Genomic DNA, 27,455 nt, shown 5'->3' with positions numbered 1-27,455 from the left:
TGACTTTAATAACTAGATCAAAGGATAAACTTCGCAAAAGGTATATGCTTTATCCTCGGATTTATTATCATGCATTGGATCATATAAAAATATGCTACCAACTCCATTTGATCTGCAGGTCACTAACTATTACGTGGTTAAGCACAAAATAGTACTCCGAGATTGTGACATAAATGATGAAATATTTGATTTGGTGATGGCTCTATGTCTGGTCCAATACTTTAAGGACTCTGGACAGTGGACACATCCTAGAAATTAATTAAACAAATTAAGGGTCCTTATAAACTCAGTCACCTTTTTGTACTACTAGAATGGCCAAACCCTCTTTTCCCCTTCCACAAAAAAAAAAAAAAAAAAAAAAAACACATAATGGCTAAACCTTACCATCGCCTTCGATAGGTCGAAATTTAACTTCTTTGAGTTTTTTTTTCCTAATTTTTCTGCTCTTGGTGAAGAAAATTCTTCTCTATGTGTGTGTGTGTTTAGGTAACTTGCATAATAACTAAGTGCATAAAATTTTCACCATTTTGATAGGAGTTTGTATGTGTGAATTCTCTAATTCAATTTTCCATAATGTTATTCCCATACCAATATGCGAATATGTTATTTCTCAAAATTGAACATAGTTTATATTTACTGATACTTTTCCAATGTGCCAACTTAGCATAAAAGGTCCACATCAGTAACTTTAGGATTTCTAGAATTTAAACGGCAATTTCACAAATTTAATCAATTGAAGACATTTTTTTTTATTTTTAATCAAGGAAGCCCTAATTTAATTGTTAAAGTTGAGGTCCTGAGTTCTAATTCCTCTTTTCCCTCTTCAATTCTCAAATTTCACTCCGCCCCTACTTAAAAAAATAATAATAATTGAAAACGCTTTAAGATGTGGTATTATTAATCTGCGATAAGCTGCATCTTACCCATTAAATTATTGAACAATTAAGTCTCTTTTATGTACTAACTGATCATTTAAACAATGAGGTGCATGGTGTGGTGGAATGAACATATTATTATTTACATGCTAAGATTGTTTGCAATAAACGAATGAAAGAAAGTAAATTTATACGTAATTTTTTATTTTTAGAAGCTTATATTTATATACATATATTTTTTATTTTATACACAAATTTTTGGAACGCGGTTTTGGGTGTAGAAACGGCGGCGGGTGATATTACCATAAGCATTTCCAAACAAAGCTGCCGCCTGACTACGTAATAATTGCCAATGAATTCAAGATTTTTATGAGCTCTTTAATTTTTTACTTTCAATTCCGTAACGTTGCCTGTGACTTTAATTATTGAACCTCAATCCATTCAGCTTTACTTTCTCAGAAACTTTTATATTAGCGATAAACCAACTACGTAGAATTCTACATAGTTAAAAATATTTGCACTTTGGTTTATGTTCTATTACCAGTAATATTTGAAATCTTTATTACCTACATGTGGAAAAAGATAAAAAGGAAAAGAGACATCCGTTGAAATTTACCGCTCTACTACGTATACAAAATCATAACTTTTTAGGTAAAACTTCGTCGCTCCCTCGTAGCTAAAAAGAAAAAGAAGACACGTTATTTCTACATTATTTTACACACACAGACTTACTTGCACTATCAACACATTTTTCAGTCGTCATCTTTTCTATCTCACATATTTCACATTAAAAAAATGTTACAGTATTTTTTTCACAAAATTATCTAAAAAAATAATTTGTTATCCAAACATTGGAATTCAACTTCGGTTTACTTGTACTTGGGACTTAATTAGACCTAAACTTCGGGCAAGTTTGAATCGAACTACTCAAGTACGTAGAACGATTGGACTCAAATAACTTGCGAGTTTGTTAACCTAGTTGATCTTTTATAAATTTCAATTTTTATTTACATCTATTTCATGCTGTGAATAATCAATTGAACTAGTATTTCAATTTCAACTCCACTCAAGTAAACAAACATATACATAGATCGAATTTTTATCTCAGTGTCAAATCATCAAGCCAAGTCCAGACATAGTGAACAAGCGTAAATGGAATCTTTATCTCAACGTCAAATCATCAAGCCAAGTCCAAGCATAGCTTGACGAAATCGATCAAATTCTGTGACTTAAATTCTCAACTTTACCAAATTTTATTACGCTCCAAACAAACATTATGCTTTTTTCCACCAACATTATCCATTCTTCAAATGACTTCAAACTTTTTGTACCTTAAATTCCGTAGTGCCCTTTCAAATCATAAGGAAAGCATCTTATTGTCCAAATTCATAAAAGGCCGCATGCACAGTACATTAGAAACATATCCAATACAATAATCACAAAAACTATCACAAAAAAAAAGGAAAAAAAAAAGAAAAGGAAAAACCGTACCTATGTGATGTGCCCTCAATCCTATCCCCATCCACTTTTTTATTTAATATTAATATAACAAAAAAAAAAAAGAATGAAGAATTAAAATGACGCCTCGTGGTCTCGCTTGCTCTCTCACGCACTACTGCACCTTTAAAAACACAAATAAATAAATTATTTGCCCCTCAAACGACTCGCCCTGCCGGGACAAAACCGGGAAAAGACCTCCATTTTCTTGTTACGTCAAAACCATCCTGACAAAAATGCCCTCGACTTTCTTGCATCAAAACTACGCTATGACAGAAATACCCTCTACTCTTACTAAAATTTCATCCCACCCCCCCCTTCCCCTTTCTTTACTCTCTAACTCTTTCCCACTCCACCCGTCAACAGAGATCCTCACCTCAGTCTTCTTCCTTAGCATAAGCTTCAGCTGGTGATGAATTTTCCCACGCAACAGATATGTAAAAAGAATTTATTCGAAAATAGCAAATTTGAGCTAATATGCGTATAGAAATTTGAAGAAAAGGAGGTTTTTTCTTTTTTTTTTTGTTTTGTTTTTTGTTTTAATTTTTTAAAACTGTATATGGATTTGGTAGAAGGAGTCGGTGAGAGCTCTTCACCGGCGAGGAGTTTTGGTGGTTTCGGAACTTATGATATAAGAAATGATGTTTACAATCGGTTGGTGGAGAGCGGAAATGATGAGGCGGTTTCTAATCCGGAGTTGCGGGAGCTGCTAGATGTTCACTTCAACAGCTTGCCTGCTAGGTATTTTTCTTCTTTATTTTTAGTTGTTTCATGAATTAATGCTTTTTCTTTAGCTTGTTCAACTTCTTTTTTTAGTGTTTATAAGGGTACACGCAGTCGCACACTGACACATAGTGCGGGTGTTATGTGGAGATTTTTTTTAAAAGTATTTATGCAATGCTTGTGTGGAATTGGTTTCGGTTTCCTGTTTTGGATTAGTATTGTTGTTTTTATTCTCCTTCTCCCTTCTTTTTTTTTTTTTTTGGTAATTTTTGAAAATTGGAATTGTTGAATTGTGGCTGATTGCTGCTTAATTGTGATGCGAAAGGCAGTTTTGGGGTTGAATTCGTTTTCGACATTTTGTAGTAACGTGGCAACGAAGCTGTTCAAATATAGCCTAGTGCGTCATCTGTATAAAATGCAAAAGGTGATACTTGGCATTACTTAACAATTATTGAACTTTATAAAGATATTATTTTGTTCATCTTAGTTATATAGATATTGACTTGTTTTATGGCTTGGCCATGTGTGTGCTTTTGCTGTAGAAGTTGGTGTCTATTTGAACTAGCCTAAATGATTTGTGATTGTCTTATCTTTGTTTAGAATGTTATATGATGCGGCTTATGGATTTCTGTTATACTCTCTTTTAGATTATGGTGTATGTGTGTATCAAGTTTTTGGAAGCATGAGTTGCTAAATTTTTTTCATTTACATTGGGTGTTGAAATTGTGATTTTATGAAGTACCGAAGTACCGATATTGGGAAGGGTTCTAAATGATGGTCACCAAGAGCATGAAGGCATTCTGCTGGTCGAAGAGAATAAGAGTTGTCATCTAAGGAATTTATTGACTTTCTTGTGCTTTTGTTGTTTCTAGCTATGGATTGGACATTAATATGGATAAAGTGGAAGATGTATTGCTGCATCAGAAGCTTCTTTCTATGGCAAGAGATCCTGAAAATTGTCCCGTTTTCCATATTCGGTTTTTAGAGGTAACACTGCTTGTCAGATGTGTTGCTCTCTTGTTTTTCACTTGTGGTTGGTAAGCATCACCCTTCTATTTGTTTCCTTTAACGTTTCTCATGGCCTTTAATTCCCATTTTCTGGTTGAACTACATCCCTTGATTTAATGAGGGCTATAATTCCACTCTCTGTGCTCAAAATATTGATTGTGATACTTTGCACTGTATAATGTTATCGATCTCATTTTTACCAGTTTGCTACCCAAAGAGACACAATATATGACAATTCTTTAATTTGTGTCAATATGATGTATCTGAGCAGTTAGAATACTGCACATGGTTGAGGCTGGATTGAACTCTACTTTTGCAGTATGTGGTAGATTTTGCAGTTTAAGTACCTTAATCTGAAGGATTTGTTAAGACTTTGGTGAAATTGTATAAGAAGATACCATTATGGTGCAATAACTACTGTTACTGTTGAAAGTGCTACAAATGCTAATCATCTGAAAATACAAAGTGAAGGGTATCCATGAAAATTTTTATGATGTTTGCCACGTTCTTTAACCTTGCTTGGCACAAGAAAGCACAAAAATCACACAAAAATGAGTGTGAGAGTAACTTTGAAATGCTGAAATGCTACTTCAATCCCTTCTTACTGGAGATTTTTTTTTTAAATGTAAAACTGAAGTCTACTTTTTCTTTGTTTCTTCCAGTTGGGGTCTTAAATCGTTTTTCTATCTATAACATAAACCTAAATAATGAGTTGTTTACTTTAATTTTGAAGATTGTTTAAAAAGAAGAATTAAATGTGACATATGTACCTCTCTCTCTTCTTAGTTGTAGCGATCTTATTTTCATGCTTTCCCTTGGTGATCCATGGACTTTTGCCCCAACTCTCTCTCTTTAGTAGTCTTTCACCTTGTTGCAATGACAGCAGTGATGACTTCCCTGTTTGATTTGGTTATTTTTTTTCAAGTCTTATCCCTTGTCTCTAATTTTCATGTTCTTGCTGCCCTCCATTACTCTGGAAAGAATTTTTGGACCAAGGGAGATGATATTGAGGATCGACAAATCTTAAGTGTTTATCCAGATGCAAAGCCACCTGGTAGTGATGATAATGACGGGAAGTTGCAACTGCATGATAGGTGTGTTTAAACTGCTATTATGGTTTTATTGTTTCAGTTGATTGAGCATATTCGTAAGAGTTGACATGTCTTACACTTCAATGTTTTTGTTATTGGATGATAGATATGTAATACTTGCCTTACAGTTTGTTTCATCCAATAAGATTGCATTTTGGCTGTGTGTGTTGCACTTCACCCCTTTCCCCCGACTTTCTTTGGCTTTTTTCATTTACTGAAATTAGAACAGGAATTCTGTGAATGACTTTGAACCTTGCTGTAAGCTTGAGGACCTAAACTTGGATGTTAGAAAGTATCCCAATGAGATGGAGAGGGGAACACCAGCTGAAGATTTTACCAGAAGGTAGTTTCTAAGCGAACTTTATTTACTTTGCTTTCCTGTCTGTTGGTTAACTTTTTAAGATTGATCTAACTACGGATGAGATGAGTTGGATTCTACTGGGCTGTATTGGTAAGTTTCTCCGTGGAATGACAGCATATCAAAACATTGGGAGAGAGTTTTTTGGGACTGATGAAAAAAAAAAAAACAGAAACTTATCGTGTTCAGGTAACATATGGTAAAGGATTTTGGAACATAAGGTGGCAAATCCATTAATTATGAAGCTAAAAGAAGTAGTGTTAATGATGAAAAGAACAAAATTTTGTCAAAAAACTATTTCTAACACTTCATTTAATATTATATTATGATTACTTTTGAGTTAGGAACTGTCCATCATTACAATTCTATGCCAGATGAATTAATGATGTGAAAGCTTTCGACATGTGCAGCAGTTCCAAAAGGAAGATTTTGATTGTTGCCTTGTTACACGAACCAAAATACTTTTTAGTCTACCCATAATAAATTTTGGAGTTTAAGGGATTTAAAGTATATTTCTGTTCATCTGTGAATCTCTCTATGTTGAAGAAAGATTATTTTTTTGGAGTTTTGGCTCGTTCATTTTTGCAATTCTTTTGCCCACAGTCTCACTGGCCTTAGCTGTTTAAGCATATGGATAAATGATACTAGACTTCTACTCCAAGGATTTTTGTGTTATTTGATTGCTTTTCTGTAGTGCAGGCAGGACGTTTCACATATACCAATCCATGAAGTAATATTTTCAACTGTTGACAAGCCCAAGCTCCTCAGTCAGGTTAATGCTTGAATGAGATAATTTATCAATTGAAGAAATTGGTGTAGTATGGCTATGGATTCTTTTAGTTCTCCATTTTGCCTCATAAGCTTATGATTGATGAGTTTCAAAAAGATTTTTGTTATATTGTAAGTTCAACACTAACTTTTCCAAATATGCATGATATCAATGCTAATATTTGACATTCCGGAGGTTCTAAGCCTCCAAAAGTGAAAATAGTGAACTTGATTGTCCTGCTCTTCTAGGCAACGAAAACCTTTGTATATTGAGTCAAGTATACATGCATTATTGCATTTTTTTCCTAATAAACCAGAGTAATATTAGGACTAGGAAGTTGAAATAACTGATTGATATTAACCGAAAGAAAATAATGCAAATCTATTTGCATATACGAGGGACACATTAAGCTAAGTATCTAGTTCTCATAAAATAGCCATATATGCTGCAATTTTGAACTCTGATACTATTAGGGTTACACTTTTCTTTTGTTACTGAAGTCTCACGTGCCCACCAGTCCCTGAATGTAAGAATCAAACATATGCATTATATGATACATGATGTAATATCATTTAGTTTTGTTTTGGAATGTTGCACATAATATTTCTTTTTGGTGCATTTAAATGATTATTAGAATTCGTATTTATCTTGTTCTAATATGTCTTATGTCATTGTTTGTGAAGTGTTTTGTACGAAGGGGAATTGGTGCTGTGTAATTGTGGTATCCCTAGTATGCTTAGTGGGCCAAACATTCCTAGAAACTTTGCGACATACTACTGCATTTCAGGGTTAATGAGAATGCTACTGTATAATATTAGCATAAATTTGTTGGAATGGCTGAAAAGTCTTACGGGTTAATCATGCTTGCTATATCTACTGGATATAAGATATAAATGGGTAACCGTACGTTTCATCTGAGAAAATTGCTATAGGCATTAGGCACTGGATATGGTTGCTTTGATTTTGCTGATAAACATTTTGTAATGACTTTAAACTTCGTGTCCCTCTTTCCAGCTTTCAGCTTTGCTTTCTGATATTGGGCTTAACATCCGTGAAGCTCATGTGTTTTCCACAACTGATGGCTACTCTTTAGATGTTTTTGTGGTGGATGGATGGCCTGCTGAGGTAACTGTGATTTCAGTTTTAACATTTTAGCTTATATTCTAGACTCAATGCGCTGGAAGATTGCTTGGTTGAACCAGTTATGCTGATGCCATTCCTTTGTTAAATATTTCCCATATTTCATTTATAGGTACTACATCTTTTGGTTTTTGGACAAGTGATAATTGATGTATCCTTAAGCTGCATGTACAATGTGTTTATCATGTGAAACTTCTTAATGTTGGTTTTTCTGTTCATTGCTGACCACTAAAGCTTCATGATTTGCGGGGTATGACAACGGAGAGGGAGAACCATTCTTGTAACATAGCATCAGTATCTCTTGAGTTATCAATATGGATGAGTTCATTCTCATGGGACATGTTAAATCTTCATATAAGGAGCATTGTGATTATATTTCTTGTATGACAGGGATCTCTGCTGAGTCAAAATGTTGCTGACTTTGCAATCTTGTGGTCAGGATACAGAAGGCTTGTGTGAAGAAATGAGAAAAGCAATAGCTAGAAATTTGGTAATTCAATTTCCTTGTGATGATATTGTTATTCTTTTGTTGTCACTACTTTTGATATGTGCCCACTTGTTAAAACATGATACCTATGCTTTTTGTTACCTCTTTGTGAAAATCAAATTAAAACAATGCCCTGTTCTAACTGCCATAGGGATCTTGGTCTGGCTCTACACATTCCAAGCATGCTGTGGAAAAAGCTTTACCTATGGAAGCAAAGCCTGGTGATTGGGAAATAGATACAAGATTGCTCAAAATGGGGGAGAAAATTGCATCGGGGTCGTGTGGAGACCTGTGAGTTGAATATTTTTTCCTATATGCATAGATTGGAAGGCAAGAAAACAGAAAAGATATTCCACTTTCCTGTTTCTTTTTTTCTTTTTTCTGTCACTCACTCTCAACTGCAATTGGGCAAAAGGTATCGAGGAGTTTATAAAGGTCAAGATGTTGCAATTAAGGTTCTCAGATCGGAGCATTTGAATGCCACCTTAGAGGATGAATTTGCTCAAGAAGTGGCTATCTTGAGGTACATGATTGTGATTGATGCGAGCCTCTGATGATTAATCTTTTCTGAGAACCCCCAAAATACTGTCCTGTCATATTTTGGTCTGTTGAAATTTTGCGCTTTCAACAATAAGTTATTTTCAGTTCTTATTAAGATTTTGAGGACTGAGCTTAGAAAAAGAGTGACAGGCTGTGTACAGTAGCACCAGAAAGCGTGTCAGTGCATCATTGGATGGTCATAAAATGATGAAAAATGAGTTGAAATTTTTCATTTATTCTTCGTGTAGATAGCTCTCCAGGGAAGCAACATTGAAGCAAACTAACCAGTTAAAGCTCGTAAATGTGGTGTATTTACAAATAATTTCCATAGCTCCTTGACATTATAGAAATTTATTCTGCTGTTTTGTCTTGCAAGAATTAAGCATCCGTACCACAATAAGACATCCTAAATTGTTACTAAAACTTGTAGTAACTTCTTTATCTAAAGGTTGGGGGCTTCAGTTGGGTTGGGGCTCAAGTATGAACCCTAATGTTATCTTACCCATGTCGAGGTAGGATTTAAGCTTTGTATTATTCAACGTGGTTGACTTGAGGTTTAAATGAAAGCTTGAATGACCAAACTCTTTTGCTTAGCAATTTGTTAAGTTTTGAGTTGAAAATTTGCATGTAACTGAGTAAGAAATGAAGCAGGTTAAGCTGGTAGTAATAAGGGATCTGAAAGGAAAAACAAAGAAAGTCATGCATGCTCTTCCTGCCTTTGAAGTAGTTAGGCAGTTAAAAATATTTGGTGCACATTGCAGTTTGTAATTGCGGCACTGTTATATCCTCAGGCAGGTTTCTTTAGAAACCTATGACATTGTTTCTTTGTTTGATACACCCTTCTCAAAACTAGGAAGATGCCATCTTGTGTTGTTCTTCAATTAGCTAAATTGCATGGGTGCAGATGTATTTTGATGATTCAATTTCATTTACAATGTCCAAAGCAAAAGTTGTTAGCAATTTGACTAATTCTACGTGTTTATTTGAGTGCAGGCAAGTTCAGCATAAAAATGTTGTTCGTTTTATTGGTGCATGTACAAAATCTCCTAATTTTTGGATAGTTACAGGTACATGGCTTTGGGACTGACTAATATTTATATTCATGTCTTGTTTATCTTCTGCCATTGCTCACATTTTCTAACTGTACTTGAAGAAAATGAAAAAAAAAAACTATCTAATCATAGTTGGTTCTTAATTAAGTGAATAAAGATGCTTTCATTTTGGTTATTTTGAAAGTTCAATTGCTATCTTGTATGTATGGAACTTTGGCACTTATGTTAATGCATATGGTTTTTTCATCTTCATCGTGTCTCTTTAAGTATTATGTGTTGCTTGAGTGGTGTCTATACATTATTTTGTAGTTTTGCATATTAGATAACTAAGTTAACTTATATCCTTGTTGGAATGCTTATGTAACTTGTTGACATAACTCCTGCTGCTGTGTGAAGAATTCATGCCTGGGGGGAGCCTGTATGAATATTTGCACAAGAACCATATTGTGTTGAAGCTCCCACAGCTGCTGAAGTTTGCCATTGATGTTTGCAAGGGAATGGAATACTTGCATCTAAACAACATTATCCACAGGGATCTAAAGACAGCAAATTTGCTGATGGATAGTGCCAAAGTAAGTAGTTTGAATGTGCCAATTGGATTCTTTTGATGATGGCTGTAGACCCAAAAAAAAAAAAAAAAACAAAACTTTTTCAGTTAAATCCTGATACTTGTTTTTGATTTCCTATTCAGGAGGAGGATTTGTTATCCCCAGTGGGTAGGGAGGGAAGGGGGGGGGGGATAGTGGAGGTATTTGTGCGTTTGTCATGGAAAATAAATTTTTAAAAAATCAATTAGCAGTTTGTGTAGTTGTAAAGTCCCTATTGTAAGTATCTTATGATCTTACCAACCATATAGCCGGTCAGCTTTTGATGGCTTCACGATACTTATTCCTTTGATATGACTCTGAGAGTGACCCTAGGGAGTGGATGTGATGCAAAATTACTTTCACCCAATGCAAAATACTCTTGCTTATTCAATTCTTCCCTTTAGCACTATTATCTGAATGGAATTCTATTTTGCACTTTTTGATAAATTAATATGGTGCTTATGTTTGACTATGTGGAAAAAACTGTTTATATCTTTACCTTTTTCTCCTGGTCACTGATAGTCCTTGAATATAGCTTTTTTGGACCAGAGTTAATCTAGCCAATTTCTTGTCTTTTGGATGTTAGATTCGCTGAGTTACATGCAATATTTTTGGCTACGACATGAGTGTGAAGATTTTTGGTCAGCTGCAATGTCAAAACTTGTCATTCTCTGACCAAGTGTTGCCCGTTCTTGTTTCTTTGGATGAATATTTGCATCATTTGAAGTAATTAAGTTCTTCTACTGCCATAAATATAATGCTCTTTTGGGATGGCTGTGATGGTTGTGTGATGCCCATTTAGTTTAGGTGAACTTCCAATCTAAAAATGAAATAGCAGCAGTGCACAAATTTTAGGCATCTTTTGCTAGTATGAATAATATGACGAAAAAAAATTGGGTGTTGGGGGGGGGGGGTTTATGAAATTCTTGGGATCTGACCTTAATTTCAGAATGACCAAAGTTGTCTTAATGTCCTAAGAATTATATTCAGGTTATAAGAAACTCTTGTCTATAGACAAATGCTTTTGCACTCAGTGCAGTACAAATATGTAACTAAAAGATTAACTGTGGGGCCAATTTGATGTTGCTAATTTGCTGAGACCTGCAAGTCTTTTAAGAAACAAACTGATTTTAAAATCTGGAATCTACTCATTTTATGGAGATTAAACAAACCTGCTTTTGAATATGAATGTAGAGAAATCCAAATTAGAAGATGATAAACTTCTATTTCGAGTTATGACTCCAACAATGTGCGGTTTGAGTAAAGATTCTCCACAAGATTGCATTCAAACTAGCAGGAATGATTTTTTTGTTAATGTTTCTTGAACCCTTGATTAGCTGTCTTGCCACCTTTTAGCATCTAGAATACACTGATCATTGTTGGACATCAGTGGTTTTATTTTACATTCTAATCGGGTGATTGCATTTTACTTGTTCTTAAGTGATTCTATTTTACTCTTGCATGTCTTGGTGTTTTGCTCATCGTGCTGCTTAGTATATTACTCATGTGAGTGATCATTAATTTTTTTTTTTAAAAGGTTGTTAAGGTAGCTGATTTTGGTGTTGCTCGATTTCAATCTGTTGGGGGTGTGATGACAGCTGAGACTGGAACATACAGATGGATGGCTCCTGAGGTTTGACTGCCTTGTTCTTTAAAAAGCTAATGAAGCCATCTATAGTTTATATATCATTTCCAGCTTTGCGTATACCTTTGGACTACGCATGTTGAAAAGTGTGAAGCATGCTGGAGATCCTTTTGATCTCCTTGTGGTTTTAGAGACTTGATTTGGTTCCATCCTTTCCACATAGCTATTTAAATGAAGCTGTTGCTCTGTGCAATTAATTTTTCTATCATATTGCAAATTATTATGGTATTTCCAGTTCTTCGTGAGACAAGATTTAACATATGCCTATTGCCAGTGATTTCTTATCTTTGAAATGGTTATATATCCATTGCCTGGAAAAGAATTTCTACATTTAATAGTTTAATCCTTCATTATTCCCTTGACTCTTACTCCTCTAGTAGATTGTTCATGTTACTTCAATGACCTAGTAAGTAGTAACTACCGGGAGTTGCTTTATTTGTCTGTTTCTCTCTTACGCTGAACAGCTCATTTTTCTTAAATTCGATCTGCTTGTTTGCAGGTTATAAACCACCAGCCATATGATCAGAAGGCAGATGTATTTAGTTTTGCGATTGTTCTTTGGGAGCTTGTGACGTCCAAGGTGCTCTTGAGTTTTGTCATGCTTTATAGAAAATTTAAACTTCATTGGATGGGTCTTCTCTTTGAAAATTTACAATCAGTTTGCTGTATCTGCAGATTCCATACAACACCATGACACCCCTTCAAGCTGCCTTGGGAGTCAGACAGGTTTTACAACATGATTCATTTCTTACAATGATACGTTAGGCGGCTTATGTTGGTTAACTATGTCAGTTGTGCACTGAAATGCGAGTGATGCATAGGAGCTGGTTTGATGCAGATACATCATAAGTTTGTGATAATGTTTTTCCTGGAGTTCCAAAATTGATATTTTATATTGGCTAGGCAAGTATATCAAGTAATGGTTGGAAAATTAGAATGGTACGTGGACGAATAGGAGAACATGTAAGGTCGTCATGTTAGATAATTAGGTATGAGATGGGAAACATGGGGGATGGGCTAGTCTCACTGATCCACAAAGTACTTAAAAGGAAGGGTTGCTGATAAAACTTTTCAGTTTTGGGAATCTAGACATTAATCTTGGGACAAACCATAAAGTGAGACAATTCATTTTGGTGGAAGTGAGGTAGTTGTGAACTGCAAGTACTTTGTTAATGGAAGTTGAAGTAACAAGATGTAAAGAAATGTATTCAGTGATGTACCTCCTTTGGTTGTGAGTAATAGTCGCTATACCCTATGAGTAATAGTCGCTATACCTCCTTTGGTTGAATAGAGCGCTTTGGTAAGACTGTTCCTCAGAGAGTGTGGCAACACAATCAAGATGGTAAAATTGATTTTTTTTTTTTCGGAACAATTGTCTCGTCTCTAAGTGCCTTGCAATTTTTTTTTTTTAATTCCCTTAGCGAGATAACAATCTTTTTCCATTTCATGTAAGGAGTACAACTTTTACCATTTCTTCCTAGAAGTTACTTTCTTTTTTTTTTTTTTTTTTTTTTTTGTTAATGTCGAATTGACTCGATGTATGTTCCCTCTAGGGTCTTCGGCCTGAGCTTCCCAAGGATGCGCATCCAAAGCTCTTAAATATGATGCAAAGATGTTGGGAAGCGATACCCGAGAACAGACCCTCCTTCTCCAATATAAGGGTACAGCTCGAAGAACTTCTTCAACAGGAAGTTCAGGTAAATGTTGGTAGCCAATCTGCTGCTTCTTTTTGATAAGTTTTAACATTGACATGTAAGGATTGCAGGAACTTCCCGAAGAACCGAATGGCAGCTGAACGTTGCTTACACTACATGCTAACGGCCGAATTTTGCAGTAACTAATGAGGGATCCTTTTGTTTTTACCCAGTTCCTGATACAGAGTGTATTAACGTCTTCAGGGAAATTGGACAATTTTTACAGAGCCACTGGTATAGGACTGTAGAGTAACGAGAGTCATTGTACCAAGTCTTTTTGAGCGCCCACTATCAGACATTATTATTGATCTTGTACAAGGAGGAGGGATATATAATGCCTTTTGTTTTTCCCTACACCTTTTTTTGAGTAAGCTTTTCTAGATTCATTGTAAGATTAGTAGGTAATTATCTGTTTGGTCTTGCTTTTGCTAATCAGTTGCTCATCTAATCAATCACATGATAAAGAACAAAAAACAAAAGAAGACTTGGCCGGGTGAGGGGAGAATCATCTTTTCTCAATTATTCCGATCAATAATTTTGATATGATATTTTGATAAGCATTAAAAATGAGTCCTAGTTTAGCTTTACTAGTCAAATAGGATACTAGTAATGTGACAAGACATCATGAATTTGAAATTTTTATATAAAATTCCTTCAATTATTGCTCGTATGGTTTTAGGGGTGGAGTAACAATGTGGAGATAAAGAGATAATCATAAATTTGGGGAACATTAATGGCTAATAGTGGCATCTTAACTTGTGAAAGCCTTCCATTTGTGCTAATCACAAAGTTAATTTTCAGATATAGGAGCCTAATTGCTATTATCCAATGGTACCTACTTGAAAACTATCCATCGAGAAGTTTGGCAGAATGATACCTCCAAGTCCAATTCCTAAATACAAGGCATGATTTTCAATAAAAACTGCAAAAAGATATATAAGTTGGTGGCCTTGAAAATTGAAATCACATGTTTATTATTTTTATTTACTGAATAACCCTCGCCGTCAAGAATCCGGCAAGTGTTTTTGTCCCTTCTTTTGATTTCTTGGAGTTTTCATTTTTTCAAGAATGATGGCTACTACTAAACCATAGAAATGGTCTCTTAAAACTAACTTGGGGGTAAATTTGCATCTATTATAATTGTCAATTAGGAAAAACTTTCCCCTTCTTGGTCAGAATTTTTCTCTACACCTTCTGATGAATATTTTATTAAGAATGTATACATTTTTGCAAGAAGAAGTACAAGTATTTACTATTTGTATTGACAAATTTTTAAGACGATATTGTCTTCTTCTTTTTTTTTAATCATGAAATCAAATAGAAATATAGAATTTCTTGATGGCTTAGACAAGAATGGGCACATCATGTTTGGAAGCCAGGTTTTTAAGCAAGTTTTTGACCTACTAGTTTTTTAACAATTTTTGCTACAGGAATCCCAAAAAACTTCCTAAAATTTTTTACCTACACACTTCAAAATATCCAAAACACATAAAAAAAAAAAAAAATTCCCTTCTCTAAGTTTCGCACATCCAACTTCCAGGCTACATTCACAGGATTGTGTCTACCTCCACAAAATTGAATATCAACTAATACATTTTTTTTGGGGTTCTTCTGTATAGCCTACAGGGAACAGAATATATATATATAAAAAAAAGTGGGTGGTCAAGTGTTTAACTGTGGGCAAAAGTTTAATTTAGCAAGCAAAAGATTAGCAAGTCAGATGTCAGGGGTGGTTGATAATATTCGAATTTTATAGTGGGTCCAAAAATAATTTTTTTTAATAGTGGGTCAGCCTTATATTTTGTGTGCTTACCGAATTAAAAATATAAAATATATTTTTTAACATCAATATTGCATAACTCCAATAACACACCAACAAACTATTTCTCAGACGTGAAATTCAGGATAATAACATCTCAACAAAACAATTTCAATAAGAAGAGAGAATAATCAACAGTACCAATTTACTATTTCTCAGACATGAAATTCATGATAATAACATCTCAACAAACAATTTCAATAAGAAGAGAGAATAATCAACAGTACCAGATAACTATTTCTCAGCCATGAAATTCATGATAATAACATCGCAACAAATCAATTTCGACAAGAAAAAAGAATAATAGGACAAATAACTTAGACCCTCGACATGTACAAAACAGTAGAAGTCTTTTCAATTAGTTGTCAGATAATGATCTTGATGTCACCATCAATGAGTTGGCGAAACTCCCCTATTTTGTAAAAGCAGACTATTCAACCCCAATCATGGGACACTTTGACGGCCTGTTATTTTCTCTGGCTAACATGTGTACTTTTCAAAATCTTTCAAAGTCTTATATGTAATCTTCCGAAGATCCCTACCAATCACTTCACATTTAATTAGATTCTGAGGCCTAATCCTCCTGCTCCAATGCATGCTTAATGATACCCTAATTTTTTTTCCCATTTTAATGCGACCTTTATTTGTTCTATTGATCATTCGTCATGATGACATTATTATGAGATGATAATTTGCTGTCCTTCAACTAGCCATTTGTACTTCAAGAAAACTGGAGAGCCGAGAACTGATGAAGGTTAAGAAGAAAAATAGAGTATATTTTTGAGTTTAGTTTGTTGAGTTTTGTTGATGGTGAAAACTTGATTAGAAAGCTTATGGTTCTTTAGCTAATCCGCAGTTGGGCAGCAAAAGAATGAGTGACTGAGATTTGCAAAAAGCACACTTTTATGGATTAAGAGAAGATGATATGAAAGCATGTTCCATAAGAGATACACTGCAAATTTTGATCCGTCTAATTTTGGTTAGAAACAAGATAAAAAAAAAAAAGATTGAAGAAGGTTAGCATGATAATATGATATCCTTTCACATTTCAGAATTCGGTTTGCCATGAAAACCCCATATAAAATTCTCATTTACGAGTTAGATGTCTGCAGAGAAGAGAGTTTTGACATCAATTCCATATCGTTATCACGTAATACGAAGTCAGATTCACTAAGAAAGTTTTGACAGTCCTTATTTTTTGTTTTCTCTTTTGACAATTTCGTAAGCTTGAAAGTTCAACTGATCATACTTCGAGATATTGTTTACTTGTGTTTTTCGATTGAGTCCAGCTGTCAGACAAGAAATGTAATCACAAAATTAAAAAAAAATGCTTAAAAAACTATGATGATATCCCAAATGCGTGAAGCATATGTGGATTCATTTTTAGTACTTGCATCACAAGCATGAATTTGCTGTGCAGCACGAAGATCCTATGTTCCTTAATTCATTCGATATGTAAAATCTTAAGGGTCATGGGGATTGTTAAAACTATGGGAAGAGTGTCCTACTATTTTTTTGCTGCTTTTGTAATCATTAGAGATTATGCGATCAATTATTTCCTTTCATCTTCTAAACAAAAAGCACAAGAGTTAGTTTATCATGGGGAAAAATATTGGGTTCTGTTGTAGTCGAAACTAGCTAGGGATAAATAATGAATGGCTTGAGTTTGAACAGGTAAGGAAGACGGACCAGATGGAGAGTACAGGGAAGCTGAACGATGCCTTACCTAACAGGAGGGTGCGGACAAGGAAGGAAGAGATAAGGTTGTATACTGATGCAGCGATATCAGCTAAACGAGTCAGGACTGGACAAGGGATTATAGTAAGGAATTGCAAAGGACAGCTTTTGAAAGCAAAAGGAATTGTCACATAGGGAAAAGGGTCGGCAAGTGAAGTGGAAGCTCGGGCTGTGAGAAATGCTCTACTGAACTACTGGGCTAATGGCTCAGTGGCCACCAGGGAGGGACTTAAGTCCCTCCTTGGGCTAACCTCATCAATCAGCGAAAAAAATCTAAGAGTTGTGCCATACCACTCCTTTGATCTAGTTGGGTCTGTATACCTACTAGTCCCTACCACAGTCTCCTTGGGCTCTCCCTCCCCCTAAATTATGATAGAGTAGGTTATACAAATGTATCGTAGCTAAAAAAAGAAGAAGAGAGAAATGCTCTACTGATGGCTACCCAAGCAGGTTGGACAAAAATTATAGTCCATACAGACTGCAAATCAGTTGTTGAGCAGATTACTAAATGCAAGGAATATGACTACACGACTGCAACTATCTTAGAAGACGTGCAAGAACTTAGTCTAGCTTTTGAAAGATGTTCCTTTGTGTTTATACGTAGAACTGAAAATCAAATCAGCCATGAATTAGCACAATATGCTGTGAAGCTTGTACATGATATTGAATGGGAGAATAATTTCCCAATATGGCTGACTGACTTAGCAGATACGAGGGTAGTATCTCCTTTTTATACTAATTCTTGTAAGATCAAGTGTTAATATCTATAAAATGATATCGTTTGTTGAAAAAAAAAAATAATGATGATAGCGTCATTAATAATTTATCAATAGCGCAGTCACAATTTGAGTTTTGTAACTATAGATTCCACGAATAAATAGTTGCATCAAATCAAGATTTACAATTTTCATAATGTTTGTTTCCTTGTGTTTCAATGAGATATTCATTAGTATCATGTTTCGGTCTTAAACAGTGATCACAAACTATTGCATCCTTTTGAGTTGAAAAGGGGAGCAGGTGAAAAAGAAAAGTAAAACATACAATTAGCATTAGACCAGATTGCCTAAGTGTTTGAATATTTTTGTTAAAAATATGATTAAGAATATTAAAGACAAAATATAAGAGAAACAGAGAAAAGTGTCGTAACATAAATAGTATTCATTTATCACATGGAACCTGCGGTTTGCCGGCAGGATAGAAAACCTTACAAACATGACATGTACTGCATGGTACGTAAAACGATACAAATCCCATAAACAAAGGAACTTGGGCGCTACAACCAATTTAGATAAAGAAATGGTAACGTAGAAAAACTTGAAATCATCATCTTCACATTGGGCTTTTATTCTTATGCTTCTACATCTTCAAGAAGGTCTCAAACATGGTTTCCTTCTCCTTTGCCTGCAAATATTCAGCTGGTTATCAGCTATATGCATTTCTAAGTTGATAAGCTAGTTAAAATAAAAACTCTTTAATCTATATACTGTACAAGTTCTTGATAACAGAGGGAAAAAATGATGCCTTTCTTTGGTAACATAAAAAAAATTTTCTAGCAGTCATTTTGGTGGATGAAGTGAAGGCACTTAGCATGATAGACATGACAGTTTGTGTTGATAGAGATATGCTTTATCATGCAGAAGTGGGTATATTGAACAAGTGTTATTACCTCAGAAGCAATTGCTTAGTAGTGGTGAGGAGGTGGTGGAGACTTGTATTTGTAAACTGGGGGAGGAGGTGGTGGAGACTTGTAGTGGTAAACTGGTGGTGGTGGTGGAGGAGATTTATACTTGTAAACTGGTGGAGGAGGTGGTGGTGACTTGTACTTATAAACTGGAGGTGGTGGAGACTCGTATTTGTAAACTGGGTGAGGAGGTGGTGGTGACTTGTAGTGGTAAACTGGGTGTGGTACCGGATGAGGAGGTGGTGGTGGTGACTTGTAGTGGTAAACTGGGTGTGGCACCGGATGAGGAGGTGGTGGTGGTGACTTATACTTGTAAACTGGGTGTGGTGGTGGCGGAGGAGACTTATACTTGTATACCGGATGAGGAGGTGGTGGTGGTGACTTATACTTGTAAACTGGGTGTGGTACCGGATGAGGAGGTGGTGGTGGTGACTTATACTTGTAAACTGGGTGTGGTACCGGATGAGGAACTGGGTGTGGTACCGGATGAGGAGGTGGTGGTGGTGACTTATACTTGTAAACTGGGTGTGGCACCGGATGAGGAACTGGGTGTGGCACCGGATGAGGAGGTGGTGGTGGTGACTTATACTTGTAAACTGGGTGTGGTGGTGGGGGTGGTGGAGATTTGTACTTGTAAACAGGATGAGGTGGAGGTATATGCACTGGAGGTGGTGGTGAGGGATAGTGGTAAGGAGGAGGAGGAGATGAATACTTGTAGTGATCATCAGCTGCAGTTTCTGAGGGCAAGCCAAGAGCAACAAACACCACTAAAACAGTGGCAAGAAGAGGAGTCAGCCCAGACCCCATTGCTTTTGCTTTGCTTCCCATCATAACTACAAATCCTTGTTTTAGGCTGGTATGCTTCTAGGCAGCCTCTATTCCCCTTTTTATAGCACTCAGTGCCTTCATTTTTAACTCCCAAGGCTCGGAAGATGTAAGCATGGTAAATCTTTTAACAGCTCTCAACAACTTTAGAAAAGTAAAAAAACCTTTTGCAGGTTGGAATGGGTTGTCCTCAAACTGTACTTTGACAGATTTGACAATCGTGAATATCCATTATTCAATTGTGTTAGGTGGAGGGTTATGCTCGAAAGTTTTGAATCTTAAGCTATATAATAACATGTGTTCGTACTTTTTTGCAGCTTACCCATGCAACGACTTGGAAATATAATATTGCGTGAATGCGATCGATTTCGCAATATTGTACTGTCTATGAAGAGAAGACCGGCTGCAGCCGACTCCCCTCCCTACCTCTAGCACAAATCCTATCAAGAAGGATGGTGTGATAATTCAAAGTGGTCATTATTATTAACAGTCAATCTTGGAGTAAAGTAGAAGAATTTCTGACATCAAATGCGAGTCGGTGAATTGATTTTTTGGGTAAAGATCCTGTAAAGGCTTTCGTAGACGTGACCATAAAAGGTGCATTTGCAAAGAAATGAGTTGGTAGATTATTAGCTAGATGAAACAAAGGAATGTCCTGTGCACTAAGAGGTACGAAAAGATGGTACCTCTAGCATGGCAAGATTTGTCTTGGTCAATGATCAACTATTGGGCAAGCCTGATAGTTTTCGTCATTCACCAATGAAAGTGTTTCAAATGTGATTAACAGACGTACCATTTTCCCTGTCATATACATCTATGTACTAACTGTTTTATCTGTCTTTCTGTAATATTTCACCAAGGATTTCAAACAACAAAAAGTTAACTGCACCTCCTCCTCTTTCCCTCTGTTGCGGCAGTGCCGTCCAGTACAATTATTCTAATTCCCACAAATTTGGGATAATTTTGTAAACCTCCCTTAAGGTTTTTGACTATTTCATTAGCTTCTCTCCAAAATTTGAAAATTATACTAATCTCCCTTGAGATTTATTATTTTGTAATATCTAAGTTCAATCAATAATTAAATAGTGATATTAGGAAAGAGAAGATAATATGATTTCACCATTTTCCTTCATCTACTAAATTATTTAATTAATCTAATATCAGCACAAACATTAAAGAAAACACTTGAATTTGCTTTTTATCATCAAGGATTGAATCACATATGCCATAAAAAATAGTATATCATTCTATATATTTCACTCAATGTAAGATCCAAATTGTTCTTTTCAATTACAAATCCATTGTCAAACATGATCAACAACGAGGGGAGGGTTGGGTTGGGTTGGGTGGTACGGGGGGAGGGAGTGTAAGTGAGAGGTCTTAGGTTCGAGTCCTCCTGTTTACACTAAAAAAAAAAAAATCAACAACAAGTAATCAAAAAATCTGTAACTAAAATATTACAAAGAGTGAAGTTTAACACCATAAAAATTTCAGTAACTAACTTTAATATGTTGATAAGAATATTTATGATGTTAAAGTTTATTTTTTTTCTCTCTCATAATATCATTTTTTAATTATTGATTGGACCTCAATGTTACAAGATAAATAATCTCAAGGAAGACTGGTGTAATTTTTAAAATTCGAAAGGAGGCCAGTAAAATAGTAAAAAACTTTAGGAGAGATTTTTGAAATTATCCCCACAAAATTTGCTTTTCATGTCTTTTCTTTCTTTCTTTTTTTTTTTTTTTTTTATACAATGATATTAAGCTGCTGGTTTCACAGTAGTATATCTTTTGAAGGGTGGTGTCTGAATCTCAATAGAACATGCTTAACCTGAGTTGCAGGTCGTAAAATGATGATGTTGGATTTACACAGATGGGACAGGGTTTGGGGATGAAAAGAACTTCAGGCTTATCTTGAATTGGTTAACGGGGGGATTCATATGGTAGCAGCACGGAGAGACCGACAGGCATCTTCATTCTTGGCCGTCCCATCCCCACCCCACGTTATGTGGTCTCAGGAGCGGTCACATGCCATTGTTCTGTCTCAAGCTACATACACTTTTCTTCATCTCCTTGTCCGTGCTAAAAATGAGAACTGTCCTTCCTTCCCTTATTGTTGTTGGCCTTTGGTCTGGAACTAAGAAACCCATACATTCATCCATGCATATGCATATTTCAGCATTTGACTGGCGATTGATTGTGCTTACGCTTAAATTTACTCGAATCGGTAGCTTCAAACTGTAATTGTGCACCAATATGATTCATCGTACTTAATTCAATGCCCCTTAATTTCCGGGTTAATATTATTGAAATGCGCTGGTAGGCTTGGCTATGCTTTTGGCATACATATATTGTACATACTTAAGGCGTTAGTGCATGTGTGCTCGATCTGCCTCCACTTCGCTACCACGCAAAGTCCGAGGGAGGGTGTGCTGTGGTTGACGGACTGGTACCGCCATCTCCCTCCTCCTGCTCCCCCCAACTCTGTCCATTACCATGCCAGTAGTAAATCAAATCATAGGTGGGTGAGAGGTACCAAATGGTGCATTATAACCCATTAAATAGTAAAGTTATTTTGCACTCTACTTAAATATTAAAACTGATTGAAAGCAGCGTATCACACTAAGAGAACTTCTATGGAAGCACGATGCAGCCAATCTAGAGCTCAACAATCAACCCAGATTGGGATTTTTGTTGTTCTTTCTTTCTTCTTTTTAATTTCAACAACAATACTTAATCCCAATTAAAGAATGCTTCGGATTTCATATTTTTACGTATGTTTTGCAAAGCACAGAAGGAAAGAAAAGAAAAAAAGGAGGGAAAAACCCAATTCTCCACAGTATCGATTCCAAAAGGGGTGAAAAAGGAAAGAGCACAATCTTTACTCCATGTAATCGGCAATGAACTGGACCATACAATTAAACGTTGAATGCACTATTCAAAAGCTATGGACACGGATAGTTTGTCGGTGGGTTTCAATGAAAATTAGCCTCTTCTTTTTTTTTTTCCAATTACTTAATAATTTTTTCTAATATTAATTTAATATTTTGTTGGATATGGGTTGATGTCCACGGCTTTCATTGTTAGTTAATAATAAAATGTCCAAAATGACAGATTTGCAGTGCCTATCAAATGTTTTAAAAAATGCACAATAAGGGGAAAAGCTTGAACTAAGGCTTTTTTTTTTTTTGATTAAAAAGTCATCCCAACGTTAGTGATGGAATTTAATTAAAACATTACAGCTAGAGCTATATTAGTCATCCAATTAGCAAGTTGTGATTGGTCATTGAACAGCTTATAGGACTATTTCTCCTATAAGTTGCTCAATGACCACCATAATGCTTGCCGTTCTATTACACACTAATGTATAAGTAACAATTCAGGTTACACACTCTCGTGTATTAACACGTATTCTTTTTAAGGGTTAAAGTTAATTAAGGGTATTATTATGATAATTTAAAGAGTATAAGTATCAATCTATTAGAGTGTACACACTAATACTAATGCATAACAAAAGACTCATTACCATTCAACGATTGACCATGATGTGTTTGTAAGTCATCAGATTAGTTATTGCAGCAGTGAATGTACAACTATCTGTACTTGATCTTGGGTACGATTGTACCTATCAACTTGTTTATAGAGTTTACGTAACTTTTTAGAATTCTGCAGATGAAGAGGCCGTGTTTTTGGCGTGAGTATTCTTTTTTCAAAAATTGACAAGTAGACTAGTCCGAGGAAAGATCATGAATTTCCACGTTTAAGGGGACAATTTTGCATCTAGTGTTTTTGAAAAAATGCTATCGTGACTATGTTTGGATGGATAATTTTTCCAAATAATTGTATAGGCAGATTTTTCCTATGGTACATCAACCATAGAAAATCTTTGTCGACAGATAGTAAATTTTTTTTTTTTAGTATAAACAGGAGGATTCGAACCTGAGACCTCTTACTTAGACTCCCTCCCCCGTACCACCCAACCCAACCCTCCTCCCTGGTCGACAGACAGTGAAATAGTACTCTTGTATGCTATGAGATGAAACCAAAATTTAAGAGTAAAATATAGTAAATCCCCTTTGTGGTTTGGGATTCGGTCACGATACTCCCTCATTGTTTAAAAATCTCCACATAATCCATTTGTGTTTTGGATTAAATTAGACCGTAGGTGGAAATCATCCAAATTAACAGAAAAATCCAAAATGTCTATGCTACCCCTCTTATTTCTTTCATTTCTTGTTTTGTTTTATTTCTGGTTATTCTAAGTGATAGGTTGCAATTTTATCATTTATTTTATAATTAATTTTTCCTATTACCTGACCTGATGTAAATTAATTATCAGATTTTACTCACTTTTGGCAATTTGCATTTATTACAGGAAGTAGAACGCAAATACCATAACAAGTGCTAATTTGACAGTTATCAAGAAATGAGTTCAAGTAGCAGTCCTCATTCCAGGGGCATTTTGGTAAACGGAGGAACTTTTCTACTTTTGGGGAATTGCCGAAAAGGGAGGAGATGGAACAAGACCTGAAGTCTGCTTTCTCTTTCTTCCTCTAGGCAGCCGCAGAAGGGAAGTAGTAATTAGATAGGAAATAGGATGGTAGAGACCAAGCACTACTTTGGGTGCCTTTCTTTGACTTTTCTTTTTTCGTCCTTTAGTTGTTTTTCTTCTTCCATATGTGTAGAAAAAATGCAAACGAAACAAAACATTGAATCACTCTCTATAGTTTGGCTTTTTATCCTTATTCCAACGCAATTGAATCTATTGAATCAAGACAATATCCGTGAATATTATTTTTGAATTCTCACGTGGGTCTTTCACATTAGGAATGAACTAAATTTTCTTTTCTAGTCAAGAAACAACGGATACTTTGATTTGTTTAAAAATTGTGAGATCGATTTAATTTTATCTTTTCCTCTTATTTATTGGTATTTACATATTCTCTGATTGCAGTGCTATTAGTTGTTAAATTGATTGATTATCTTGGATCGAAATAGTGAATTGATTTAGTAACCTATTGTCAATTAGGATATTAAATCCGTAATTGTTTCATTACCTTGAAATAGTGACAACTGACATGATTGAATTTGTATCAAGGGAATACACGGGTTAATTTAAAATAATCCTGGTAGTGCGTTATTTGGTTAGATTATGGCTCCTCTAATACGTAAGGCAATTGGAAAATTAAATCTTACGAGCGTCCCTAAAATTATTTCTCAACTAGAGCAGTGATTAACGGGCGTACCTTAATCACCGATACAGTAAGGAGGGGTTGACTGTCATTGCTTGTTTTGCAGTTATAACCTATTTATTAGTAAATAATTGGAATTGCCTTTGCGTCGATGATCAATTAGGTGAACCATTGCTGAAGTTATTTCTTAGCTAGACCTTTAATTATTATTACTCTAATTTTAGTGAATTGTCATTTAATTTCTAGTTATCTATTTATTTCTATTTGCACTCCTTAGATTGTTATCATTTATACAAAAACATCCCCTTGTTACTGTGGATTTGAAAAGAAACAAATTTTTTTCAATCCCTGATGATACGACCCTACTTGCCCTGTTTACAAATCAATAATTCCTTTTGAATAAGCAATCTCATTCTGGTATATCGGGTTAAGCAAACTCTTCAGGAATAGGGTGAATCAAGTAACCCATTGCACACCTATAGTCCCTGCTCTAGTACTCAGAATTAGGCTCTGATTATTTTAATTGGTAACTAGGTTTATTTTTATTATTGCACAGGCATCGACAACTTGTCAATTTTTAGCGCCGTTGCTGGGGACTGACGTTGGTTTATTTGTTTCTTTTTATGTTCATTTTTGTTCTAATTTTCTAGTGTTTTTCTAGTGTATGCCTCGTTCTTCTCGTACAGGTAAATTAATTTTTGATCCTAAGGTAGAGAAGACTACGCGTAGAACAAAGAAAGAGACCAGACAATTTCGAGAAGAACATTCCAGTGCTGCATCTCAGTTACTTTTCTATTTTTAAATGATAACACTTCATTTGAGTTAAAATCTGGTCTAATTCATCTCTTGCCATCTTTCTATGGTTTACCAGGTGAGGAACCGTATAAGCACTTGCAAGAGTTTGATGTCGTTTGCAACAGCATAAAACCTCCGAGAATTACAGAAAAATAGATAAAAATGAGGGCATTTCCCTTCTCCTTGAAGGACTCCGCAAAAGACTGGCTGTGCTATCTACCACCAGGTAGCATCACCACGTGGGATCAGCTGAAGAAAAAGTTCTTGGACAAATATTTTCTTGCATCTCGAGCTGCAAGTCTAAGGAAGGAGATATACGGTATCAAGTAGCATCCAGGAGAGTCGCTTTATGATTATTGGGAGCGATTCAAGAAGTTATGCATCAAGTTCCCTCAACACCAAATAAGTGAGCAATTGCTCATCCAATATTTTTGCGAGGGGCTGCGTTTTAGAGACAGGAGTATAATTGATGCTGCAAGTAGAAGGGCATTGGTGAACAAGACTTCTCGAGAAGCGTGGGAGCTAGTTGAAGGAATGGCGGAAAATTCGCAACAGTTTGGTACGAGGGAGGATGCCCCAACACGCAAAGTAAATGAGGTAGAAACATATTCTATCCAACAGCAGTTGACCGAATTAACATCCTTTGTTAGGCAATTAGCTATAGGAAATGCATCACGAGTCAAGATGTGTGGGATCTGCACTGCTATGGGTCATTCTACAGAGATGTGCTCAATGATTCAAGAGAAAAGTACGGAGCAAGTGAACATGGCTGGTCACGCGCCCGTGCCAAGAAAACCATACGACTCGTACACGAATACGTACAATATTGGTTGGAGAGATCATCCCAACCTCAGCTATGGAGGAAATAGGTAGCCAGATTTTGCACCAAATAGATAGCAAGGGTATCAATAACAGTATCAGTCTCGCCCGCCACCACCTCTTTCAAACTCAAGTCCATCTATAGAAGAGATAATGAAGCAATTAATTGCTAATCAACAAAAGATGGATTTTGACTTGCAAAGTATGAGGAATCAATTGGGACAGGTGCAAGCACTGCAGAGTCAGATGAGTCAGATGGTAATAGCAATCAACCGCCTGGAATCCCAAATCTATGAAAAATTGTCGTCTCAACCTGAACTGAACCTGAAGAATGTAAGTGTAATGACCTTAAGGAGCGAGAAGAAAATTCAGGGATCCGAAGTTGTGATTCCAAAGGATAAAAATGAAGATCGAATCGACAAAGAGCTTGAGGAGGAAGGAATGAGAAATGTGAATCCAAAGGTAATTGTTGATTCTATAATTAGAGTTGGAACTAACTCACCACCTTTTCCAAGCAGGTTAGAGAAATCAAAGAAACAAGATAAAGAAAAGGAGATTTTAGAGATTTTTCGCAAGGTGGCAATCAATATCCCTTTGTTGGACGCAATCAAATAAGTTCCAAAATACGTTAAATGCTTGAAAAACTTGTGTGTCAACAAGAAGAAATTGAGGGAGGACAAGCATATTGTGGTAGATGAGAACGTTTCAGCAATTTTACAAAGGAAACTACCACCTAAATGCGAGAATCTAGGTATGTTTACTATCTCATGTAAGATTGGACATTCTAATATAAAAAATGCCATGATAGATTTAAAGATTTCTATTAATGTGATGTCTAAATCAATTTATGATTCCCTAAATTTAGAACATTTAAAAGAAATAGGGATAATAATTCAATTGGCTGATCGTATATTTGCTTATCTAAATGGGGTAGTTGAGGATGTTTTAGTTCAAGTAGATGGATTAATTTTTTCTGTTGATTTTTATGTGTTTTATATGGATGATGAAAGTGTCCCAAATCCATCACCCATTATATTAGGAAGGTCATTCTTGAGTACTGCTCAAACTAAGATTGATGTTAGTAACGATACTCTCACAATGGAATTCGATGGAGAAATA

At 35.5% G+C, this 27,455-nt stretch overlaps 2 protein-coding genes and 1 non-coding gene across 6 annotated transcripts; 1 reads left to right on the top strand and 2 right to left on the bottom strand.

The window, feature by feature from the left end:
• Positions 1–2,678: 2,678 nt before the first annotated feature.
• On the top strand, positions 2,679–13,820 carry LOC113714236 (serine/threonine-protein kinase STY46-like). 4 transcript variants are annotated; one of them, XM_072069225.1, is made up of 17 exons: positions 2,994–3,113; positions 3,425–3,519; positions 3,968–4,082; positions 5,085–5,197; positions 5,424–5,537; positions 6,252–6,324; positions 7,336–7,446; positions 7,901–7,951; positions 8,100–8,239; positions 8,364–8,471; positions 9,482–9,555; positions 9,937–10,112; positions 11,665–11,760; positions 12,272–12,352; positions 12,448–12,498; positions 13,326–13,469; positions 13,538–13,820. In XM_072069225.1, exons 3-17 carry the CDS (start codon positions 3,987–3,989, stop codon positions 13,565–13,567), a joined length of 1,458 nt encoding a protein of 485 aa, XP_071925326.1. In that variant the 5' UTR covers positions 2,994–3,113; positions 3,425–3,519; positions 3,968–3,986; the 3' UTR covers positions 13,568–13,820. The 4 variants fall into 4 exon arrangements, with proteins under 4 accessions (XP_071925325.1, XP_071925326.1, XP_071925327.1 ...); XM_072069226.1 differs by having other exon boundaries at positions 3,003–3,113; positions 3,459–3,519; XM_072069224.1 differs by lacking the exon at positions 3,425–3,519 and having other exon boundaries at positions 2,679–3,113.
• A 4,340-nt stretch (positions 13,821–18,160) lies between these two features.
• Positions 18,161–19,571, bottom strand: LOC140015679 (uncharacterized). Its single transcript, XM_072068438.1, has 2 exons — positions 18,689–19,571; positions 18,161–18,423 (listed from the first exon to the last, which is right to left on the bottom strand). The coding sequence occupies exon 1, from the start codon at positions 19,532–19,534 to the stop codon at positions 18,704–18,706; it is 831 nt and encodes a 276-aa protein (XP_071924539.1). The 5' UTR covers positions 19,535–19,571; the 3' UTR covers positions 18,161–18,423; positions 18,689–18,703.
• A 6,243-nt stretch (positions 19,572–25,814) lies between these two features.
• On the bottom strand, positions 25,815–25,921 carry LOC113715303 (small nucleolar RNA R71). Its single transcript, XR_003453937.1, has one exon. It is a non-coding gene; the product is annotated as a small nucleolar RNA R71 (small nucleolar RNA).
• Positions 25,922–27,455: the final 1,534 nt, after the last annotated feature.

This window comes from Coffea arabica, chromosome 10c (assembly GCF_036785885.1).
Source record: "Coffea arabica cultivar ET-39 chromosome 10c, Coffea Arabica ET-39 HiFi, whole genome shotgun sequence".
NCBI lineage: Eukaryota > Viridiplantae > Streptophyta > Magnoliopsida > Gentianales > Rubiaceae > Coffea > Coffea arabica.
Note: the sequence above shows the minus strand (reverse complement) of the source record. Positions and strands in the feature narration are given on the sequence as shown.

Excerpts from the sequence above, each read along its gene's own strand:
- LOC113714236 (XM_072069224.1), top strand. The coding sequence starts at position 2,932 with ATGGATTTGGTAGAAGGAGTCGGTGAGAGCTCTTCACCGGCGAGGAGT. Across the intron at positions 4,083-5,084 it reads TCCATATTCGGTTTTTAGAG|AATTTTTGGACCAAGGGAGA; the intron begins GTAACACTGCTT and ends TACTCTGGAAAG. Across the intron at positions 9,556-9,936 it reads TAATTTTTGGATAGTTACAG|AATTCATGCCTGGGGGGAGC; the intron begins GTACATGGCTTT and ends TGCTGTGTGAAG.
- LOC140015679 (XM_072068438.1), bottom strand. The coding sequence starts at position 19,534 with ATGATGGGAAGCAAAGCAAAAGCAATGGGGTCTGGGCTGACTCCTCTT.